Source organism: Macaca thibetana, chromosome 10, assembly GCF_024542745.1.
Source record: "Macaca thibetana thibetana isolate TM-01 chromosome 10, ASM2454274v1, whole genome shotgun sequence".
Lineage (NCBI taxonomy): Eukaryota > Metazoa > Chordata > Mammalia > Primates > Cercopithecidae > Macaca > Macaca thibetana.
In genome coordinates this window covers 29,937,391-29,947,076 of record NC_065587.1, presented here as the reverse complement: position 1 = coordinate 29,947,076, position 9,686 = coordinate 29,937,391, and the positions used below count along the sequence as shown (strand labels likewise).

At 45.9% G+C, this 9,686-nt stretch overlaps 1 gene segment (V, D, J or C); it reads left to right on the top strand.

Moving 5' to 3' along the window:
• The first annotated feature begins 542 nt into the window (after positions 1–542).
• Positions 543–3,814, top strand: LOC126964072 (immunoglobulin lambda variable 5-39-like). The segment is given in 4 exon segments: positions 543–601; positions 2,179–2,299; positions 2,383–2,473; positions 2,592–3,814. Coding segments are annotated over 4 exon segments (687 nt in total).
• Positions 3,815–9,686: the final 5,872 nt, after the last annotated feature.

Below are 9,686 nucleotides of genomic sequence, written 5' to 3'. Positions count from 1 at the left end.
TGTGCCCCCATGTTCCCTTCCAGGGTCCTGCCCGAAGTCTGTGCTCACTCAGCCAGCCCCACCATCTGGAAGTAACAGTCCCCTCCTCCTGCACTGGCAAAAGCAGAAGAGTTAGGTGGACAGTGTGGCCTGGCCCACCAGCTCCCAGGAGAAGCTCTCTGTCTCTCTCTCATCCTGCGTGCGGGTTAATGATGATAAAACAATCCATCCACAACACTCAGCTTCATGCCTCTCTCTCTCTTATGCTCCATCCAGGGACACAGTCATCCCATGGCTTTTTTCCCCTGGCATCTCTCACTTCCTTCCTCTTCCAGATCCCTGGGATCAGCCATCACCCCTCCTGACACCCCTTCTCCGGCTTGGCTGCCTTCAGCCAAGCTCCTGACAACCTCTTTGTTGAACCTGACACCAAAAGATGTCCTTCTAAAGTGTCAGTTTCATCTATTCTGCCCCCAGTTCACAACCTGAAACAACCTCCCATAGTGAATCAAGCCAAGCCCCTCACTCTGAAGCACAGAGACGTGCCATGACATGCTAAGGGGATGACAGAATACATCACCGATGAGAGGACTGAACAAGTGAAGTGTGAGTGGCAAGTCAGGTGAGGGCATTTTAATCCAATCTGGCATTTAAAATGTGTCTTCATTTCCAAAGTCCTATCTCTCCCTTATAATGTTGTGTGACTGCTAGTCCCAGAGCAGGACCCCACATCCCAGTGAGATCCAAGTCACAGTCGCCTCCTTCTCTGGTCCCTGTGGAATGAGCTGCTCAGGGCTTTGCTCCCAGAGCCCTCTGCATTCCCAACTTCCCACAGTCTCCTTTCATTGGATGGGGGTGATAGTTTGCACATGTCCTTCTAGTAATCCAAGAAAAACTTACTGAAAAAGTCTGTTTGTTCATATCAGTAATCAGGGGCTTGACCGGGGCATGGCCCATAAATGCCTCTAGACTGATACTCGCCAGGCTCCCAGACTAACACCACATATATGATTTCCACTGAGAGAATGAAGTCTGGACAGAGAGCAGCAGGGGACACTGTAGGTCTGCCCAGTGGGCAGCCACAGCTGTGCCAACCCCTCCCACCCCACAAATTCCCCAGGGTTGGGCAGTGGACCCTGCCCTCACTGAGCCTGACTCAGCAGCTGCATCCTCCCTGGGCGTGGTCCCAGCACCCACTTCCTCCCAGGTCTGGCCTGCCAGACTCCCCCCTCCAACAGACCCTAGGACTTGAATAAATACATAGGGTGAGGTAGAGGCAGGCAATGTGGGGGGCACATTTGCATCCATAACTCCTCCTCTGTGAGGTCAGTGGAGGGAATAAGAGGCCTGAGGCAGCCCACTCCCACTCAGGACCTCAGGAGGACTGTGTTGACCATGGCCTGGGCCCCTCTCCTGCTGCTTCTCTCTCAAGTGGACTAAAACATGTCTGTGTCCTTCAGACCTTGATTTTACAAAAAGAATATAAAACAAATTTGCTTCTCTTCATATTGCGCTCTCTCTCCCTCGCTCTCTCTCATCCTGCAATAACAGCAAATGAAGACAAAAACCACCCAATCAACGCAACTGCAACCATCAGCCTCATCCCCACTCCTCCCTCACTTTGTGTCAAGGGCCACAGTCACCCGTGGGTTCTTCCTCCTGAGCCTCCTCCAGCTCCCAGGGACCAGCCCTCAGCCCTCCTGACACATCCTCACCCGCTCTGCTGCCTTCAGGCTCTTTGTTGAACGTGGCATCGAAGATGCCTTTCTAAAGCATCTGTTTCATCCATCCTGTCTCCTGTTTACAACCCCAGATAATGAACCAATCCATTCCCTGTGGAAGGAGCTGCTCAGGCCTCTGCTCCCAGAGCCTTCTGCATTCTCCCCTCACTGCAGCCTCCTCACATTGGATGGTCCTCGTATTCCTTACATGCCCTTCTTCTAGTAACTCGGAAGTCCTTATAGAAAAACTCTTTATTAATATCAGTAACTCAGGACAGAGTGAGTGTGTGACCCATGGATGCTGTGGACCTACAGGGACCAGGCTCTCAGGTGACTCCACTCACAATTGCCACTGAGAGACTGCAGTCTAACCAGTGAGCAGCAGGGGGCACTGTGGGCCTGTCTCAGGGTCTGCACAGAGGGAACCCACAGCTGTGCCACCCACCAGACTCCTCAGGGCAACGTCTTCTGCCCACAGAACTGTGGAAGGTCCCAGCAGCTGCTTCCTCCCTGGTCCTTCCCATGGGGCCAACTCTGAGGCTTACACGTTAGTCCTTTCCGTACCAAGAAGCGAGCTCAGACTGCAGTTGCTTCTCGGGGTGGGGCCGAGGTCACCAGGAAGACAAACAAATGTGTGGGAACAGCCCCTCCTCTGTCAGGCCAGTGAAGAAGATAAAAGCAGCCTCAGGTGACAGAGCTGAGACTGGCGTGTCAGCTGTGTCCACCATGGTCTGGACATCTCTTCTCCCTTGTGCTTCTCTCCCACTGCACAGGTGAGTCAGTTTTCCGGGACCTAGGGCAGCCCCCAACCTGTGTCAGCATCTCTGGCTTTGAGTCCCAGGGAGCTTAACACTTAACAGCTCCATCATCCAAGTGTGTCTGTGTTTGCAGGTTCTCTCTCCCAGTCAGTGCTGACTCAGCCACCCTCCCTCTCTGCATCCCTGGAAGCATTAGCCAGACTCACCTGCACCCTGAGCAGTGGCATCAGTGTTGGTGGAAAAATTGTATACTGGTACCAGCAGAAGCCAGGGAGCAATCCCTGGTATCTCCTGAGCTACTACTCAGAGTCAAGTAAGCACCAGGGCTCTGGAGTCCCCGGCCGCTTCTCTGGATCCAAAGATGCCTCAACTAACTCAGGGATTCTGCACGTCTCTGGGCTGCAGCCTGAGGATGAGGCTGACTATTATTGTAAGATACGCCATGACAGCATTAATGCTTACACAGTGCTCCAGACCCACAGGGAAGTGAGAAAAAAACCCTCTCTCCACTCTCCCAGCCTGGCACCTTCACCCTGCTGGTGGCTCTGATGAAGCCGAGGTCACGAGGTGACTTTTGCTGTTACATCTTCAACCAACACCTAATTTTCTTCAAACCAGTAGATCTCAAAATGTTCTAACTTTTTATTCAGTTCAACTTTTAGATTGCTATTATATACTTTATCATCATGTTTTCAGAGACAAAAATTATTTGATTAGAGATTAAAAAATTGGCTGGGAGCGGTGGCTCATGCCTGTAATTCCAGCACTTTGGGAGACCAAGGAGGGCAGATCCCTTGAGGTCAGGAGTTTGAGACCAGCCTGGGCCACAGGACGCAGAAACCATAGGACTGTGCAGCACAGAGAGTGAGCCTCAACATAAGCTAAAAGCCATGGTTATTGATAAATTATCAACATTTATCTATTAATACTGGATTACACAATTTTATCAAGTGTACAAATGGATGCATTATGTGAAAACAGGGAGTCTCTGGAAGGGTGGGATGGGGGAAATGTATGGGAGCTCTGTACCTACTGCTCAGTTTTTTCTTTACACCTAAAACTGCTATGAAAACAAAGTATAATTTAAAAAGAGCTGAAGAGAAAAATAATTATTGGATTCTAAAAGTATGTATATGATAGTTTTTAAACCAAAAGTAGGGGTTTATGTTTAAATAAACTGTAAAAATTACAGAAAAATATCAGACTAATAAATATTAATAAACACATAGGGAAGAAATTTGTGGACAACTTATCAGAGCAGTAACAGAATAGGAAATCACAGTTACTCAGTGAAAAGGTATCACCGAGGATTCATAGGAAACATTTCCAAATGGGCAACAACCGCCATCCCAACAAACTAACCCAAATGAAAGAAATCGACAACCCACACAGGGGAAATACAAATGCGTAATATGTATATGTGTTGATTTCTATGTGAAAACAAAGAAATGAAAATAAAAGCTATGGAGAGAAGCAGTGGAGTGAGCTGAGCTGGGATGGGAGGGGTGGGGGCATTCCAGGCAGAGGGAACAGCAGGTGCAAAGCCCTGGAGGCTAGAGTAGTCTGGGATTTGTGAGGGCAGCACGTACATGAGAACTTGACCACAAATGCAAACTCCACCCCCAAAATAGCCTCCCGCTGGCCACTATTCAGGCCTAAATATATGGGCAAAGTGGGCAGCTGTCAGAAAAGGTGACCCCAAAAGTGCACCATGTTGGGAATTCTGAGGTGTTTGAGAAAGTTGTGCATGAAGGGTGAGGTGGACTCTAGTGGGGAATGTCCTCTTCCCACCTGGACTCCTCTGTCCTTTTCATGGCACATTGTCAGCTTCTAAAGAGCCAGTGGTTTGGGTGCACATTTAGGTTCAAGTGCCTTTTACCTCAAGCCTTAACCTCTTCCCAAAGAGTCGAATGAGCCGTTCTGTTTAAGTAACTTACATTTGTTGTGAAATCTTTCTTATCACTTCAAGAACCCTTCTTCTTCCAAACCAAGTAATCCCAAGGCATCTATGAAGTCCCTCCTGGAGAAGATAGAAGGGTGTCTTCTGTTTCTGTGTGGTCCAATATTCCAGGACCCCTAACCAGGGTGATCCAAGGTGCTCAGCACCCACATTCCTCAGGCGGGTCACAGGCCCTGGAGGGATTGTGGCTGTGGGCCCAGCAGATGGCGCTGTGGGCTGTTCTGAGTAGGAGGGTTTTGGTGTAGCCAAGCTTTAGAGGCCTAAGATGTTGTACGAGTGAGTTTTCATCTGGCAGAATTATAAATATTTTCCTAACTAAAAAAAAAAAACCAAAGCTTTAACAACTGTGCCTTAATGACTCTGTCTTTGCATGCTGTCATCGGTCACTGAACAGGAGCTGAGAGGGAAGAGATAAAGAACAGGAGACCCATGTGGGGGAGGGTTCCTGTGGGTGTGGGAGTGAGGGTGGGTGCGAATTTGGTCAAACAGGGCTAATCCACAAGAGTGGAGTCTCCTGTGAGACTTTCAGAATGAGCAGGAGTGAGGTAGGTGGAGGGGGAGGGTCGGAACATCTCATCAGAAGTGAGAATCTACAGGGGAGACATTGGTCATTCCAGTCAATGAGAAAAGTGACTTTGACCTGAACCTAAGGTCACTGGATCAGGGAAGGGGCCAGGAGGAGCTTCCTGAAGGGAGACTGTGAGCTTGAGAGGCAGGCTGAGGCAGATCAGCATGATGACCCCCTGAGAAAGGCACACAGAGTCACTGAAGGACTGTGAGGTGGCAGGGACAAGCTCACATGGGCCTTTGGTCAGTGACTCTCCAGCTGCAATGAGAATGAAATGGAGAAGATCCGGGACAGGGAAAGAGGCTGGGGGTGCTGGTGCCATCCTGGCGAGATGGTGGTGCATGGGTCTAGGTTAGTTAGAGTGGAGATGAAGAGCAGAAAGCAGCTTTGTGATATATTTATGTCACAGGATACATTAGACATGAAGAGGGCTTGGACTTTGTGCATGAACGATATAGATGCTTCTAGGCTGACTCTTGTGTTTCTGGCTGAGAATTTGGATAGTGACTATAGTCCAAAGAAACAGAGAACATTGAAATCATATTTTATTTTGTTTTTAATTCACAAATTAGGAAGGTAGATATTTGTATGTTTTTTCTTTATTTGCTCAATTATTTTTTTTTAATAGTTAAAAAAATTACTTAGAAACTACTAGGTGTCTATATTCTCTAGGGTTTTGTCTCCTGTCCTGATGATACCTTTTTTCTTTCTCTGGGTTCAGGAGTCACTTCCCAGGTTGTGGTGACACAGGAACTTTCACTGTCCACACCTCCTAGAGGGACAGTGACATTCACCTATGGCTCCAAAATTGGGGCTGTCATCTGGGCATCTCATGACAGCTGGGTCCAACAGAACATCTGTGAATGTCTTTGGGGTCAATGGTAGACACAAGCAATCAGGTCCTGGGACGCCTGGGTTCCTGCATAAAGAAAAAAACACCCTGATTATAATGGGGGACAGAACAAAAATGAGGTCCAGTTTTACATGATCAGTGGCATCTACAACGTCAGTACAGGGACAAATACAGGTGAAAAGCTAGACTTTAACACCTTGGATCAAGCCTCAGTCCTGTGCTTCCAACACACAGTTTTTGTTTCTGAAGGCTGGTTTCCAGCTACTGTAGACTCAGGTCATTTGTTCTTCAGGCCCCCAGTGGATCACCACAAGCACTTTTTCTATCAACCATGGCAGTCATTTTGGATTAAAGGTGCACTTCCTCCTACCTAAGTGATAGGTAACACTGTGGCATATTTGGTGAACTTCAATTAAAAAGACTAAGGTAGAGGAGACAGAGATATGAAGCTTCAGAAACATTTAAGCAGATGGAAAGCAGGCTACAGGATAATTCATTTCCAATATTTTAATCTGAAATTAAAATATTTGAATTTGAAATTAAATACATACAAAGGGAAATTATCTCATTTCTCCTGATACTGACAAAGTAAAAAAAAAAGGAAAAAACCCAATAAAACAAAAGCAAGTACTATTTCAGATCTATTGACAAAACTCTAGAAAGTCTTATAATATAATATCCAGAATACCTAGGATACAGTAAAAAATTAACTTTCCATGTGAAGAACCAGAAGAACACAACTTAAATAAGAAAAGACAATTGACGGACACCAGTACTGAAACAATATAGGAGCTGACGTTATGTAACTGAGATTATTTAAGCAGCAATTACACAGTCCCTTCAGTGAGCAATTTTAGACATTATTTTTTGAAGTTTTATTTTAGGCTCAGGGGTACATGTCCAGGTATGTTACCTATGTGACCCATAGGTTAACTTGGGTCACAAGGAACATTCTTGAAACGAGTGGAAGAGAAGCAAATCCCAGAAAAGAAAAAGAAGTCATAAAAACAAACCAAATTAAAATTAGAGAACTGAAAAATGCAATAAATGGAATTAGAAACAATAGTTTGGAGGGACTCTGGAACAGGTAACAGTGAAATTAAAATTCAAGCATTAGAGGAATTATTTACCGTAGAGAGGTACAAACAATAGTCACCTCAGCCCAGCAGGGGGCGCTGTGGATCTTCTCAGAGGTGAGCAAGGCCGGAAATGAACTCCCAGGGCTCTCATTTATGGCTCCTGGGCCCATACTCACTGGCCTGAGTTGGGGGTTAGGGAAGGTGCTTTCTACCAAAGGGCAAATTCAGAGCTCCCAACAGCCCAGACTCCCCGACAGAGCGACTGCTCCCTGGCTGAGCACTCAGAACCCATGGAGCTGGTGGTTTTGGTAAAGAATCCATATTTGCGTAATGCCTCATCCAATCACACATCTTCACCCAGGGAGCTGATGAAGAGTTAGAGGAACAGTCCAAGAGTCCAGCAGTGGCTGAGGGTCCTGGGGATCTTTGGAAAGCCCACACCATGGCCTGGATGCTTCTCCTCCACCTCCGCTTTCTCCTCACTCTCTGCCTGGGTTCATGGAGATTTCAGACAGGCCTTTGGAGGGATCCCTCTGCTTCTCTTCCTCATTCCTAACATGTACCTTTTTTTGTTTCTTGGTTCAGTTCTCAGGCTGTGGTGACTCAGGAGCCCCCACTGACTGTGTCCCAAAGAGAGACAGTCATTCTCATGTGTGGCTCCTGCACCATGGCTGTCATCAAAGGTCACTAACCACACTGGATCCATACTGGATCTTGAATAAGCCCTCAGGACACTGATGTATAACACAGATAACAAACACCCCTGGATGCCCACTTGAGTCTCAGGCTCCCTCCTGGGAGAAAAGCTGCCCTGACCCCTCAGGGGCCCAGCCTGAGGATGAGGCTGAGTATACTGCAGGCTACACCACAGTGGTCCTTAGCACAGTGAGAGACCCAGATGGGGAAACAGGACATGAACGAGCTTTTGGCTGATCCTGGGTACAAACAAACGTGGGATATCAGGATCACATGGCCAGACACCTGAGATCTCAGGGACACCTAAATTTTAACTATCCATAGAGAGAAAGGTGGGTGGAAGGTGTAAATTGATTCCTGTATCTGTTTGAATTTTAGAGTGGAAAATATTTGTGAATGATTTGGGAGACGTGGGCTCCCAAAAAGAAGAATTTAGTTATTTTACATCCCAAAAAGAACAGTAATCGTTGGATCAACTCTAAAGACTAAGGCCAAACACATTTCATCCAGAAAGAAGCATCTCCAAAGATTTTGTTGCTGCTGGTTTTTGCCAATTAAAAGCAAAGGGAGGAAACTCGCTTTTGTATATTAATAAAGTTTATTTTATGTTCTAATTTAATACAAGTGCATTTCATATTTTTAAGTATTAAAAACTATAAAATTTTTAGGAGGGACTCTCTTCTCTAATGTCATGTAAAAAATATTCACCTGGGAAAATATGTTGAAGGTCTAACCCTTAGTACTTCTGAATGTGACCTTATTTTGAAAATAGTGTTATTGCTTGTATAATTATTAGGATGAAGCTATCCTAGAGTCAGGTGGCCTCCTGATTCAATGTGCCTGGTGTCCTTATAAGATGATGGTAGTGAGGAGGTTGGAAGATGCACAGAGAATGTCACGTGAAGACGAAGGCAGAGATTGAACTTACACAGCTGCAGGACAAGGAACACTAAAGATTATTGGCAAATCACCATCAGCTAGGAAGACGGAAGAAGGATCTCCCCTCAGGTGTATGAGGGATCATGGCCATTACTATGAATTTGGGGAGGCTAGCCTCCAGAACTGTGAGACAATACATTTGTGTTATCTTAAATCCCCCTGTGTATAACACATTGTGACAGCAATTCTAGGAAACTGACACACCAAACAATCAATTACACAATATTTTGAATTTGATTGTACTTCTTTCATCTTGGCAATCAATTTTTCTATGAGTGTGATCATATCTTTGCTCATATCTCTAACCTTATAAATATGCTTGTAATTTAAGATTAATGTAAGAAATCCTCTGTCTTAAAAATCCATAAGTACACGAGGACTGCTTAATATTATTAACATGACATCTAGTGCAAAATTGTAGCTTTTACATAATTCCACTTGTTTACTAGTATCAAGATGTGAAGGTGGGAAGATCACCTTGTTACTAACAAAACACTCCTGGTCATCTCTGTGAATTTGCTGGACATAATGCAAATTATGGGAGAGGCTCTACTTTCTTTAAGAAATAAAGAGAAATGAAAGCAAACACACCTCGAATCTCCTCTTGACCCACCATCCCTGCTGGCTCCGGCCCAATCTCCGCACCGGTGTGGCTTACAAAGTGTGGACTTCCTCACCCTCTCTTCTTCCCCATCTCTGGTTTACAACTTATTTCCTCAGTTTTCCTGTTTCTCTCCCTTTCATTCCACTTCTCTCCTCTTCTGTGACATCCTCAGACAATCACCAAAATCTTTCTAGAAGAAAATCCATGGGCATTTTCTATCTTTCCTTGAAAGTTGTCACTCACATTCCCTCGTCTTTCTTGAACCTCTCTAATCCCTTACTACAAAAGATGCCCGAGGCCGCTGCTTCTCTTTTCCATCCCCTCGAGTAGCTTCTCGTTCTTCCCCGTTTCTCTCCCCAGTTACCAGAGCATCCAGTGAAGCACTCAGTCAGGTTAAAGGATCCTCCCAAGTGCTCACCCTGGTCCCTATGTGTGATCTCCTGAAGAATCAAGTAGGGAGAGAGAAGCATGGCTTCATGAGTTCATGGGGAAGTGGGTGCATGGCTGAACTACTGTCCCTGTTCTCAGC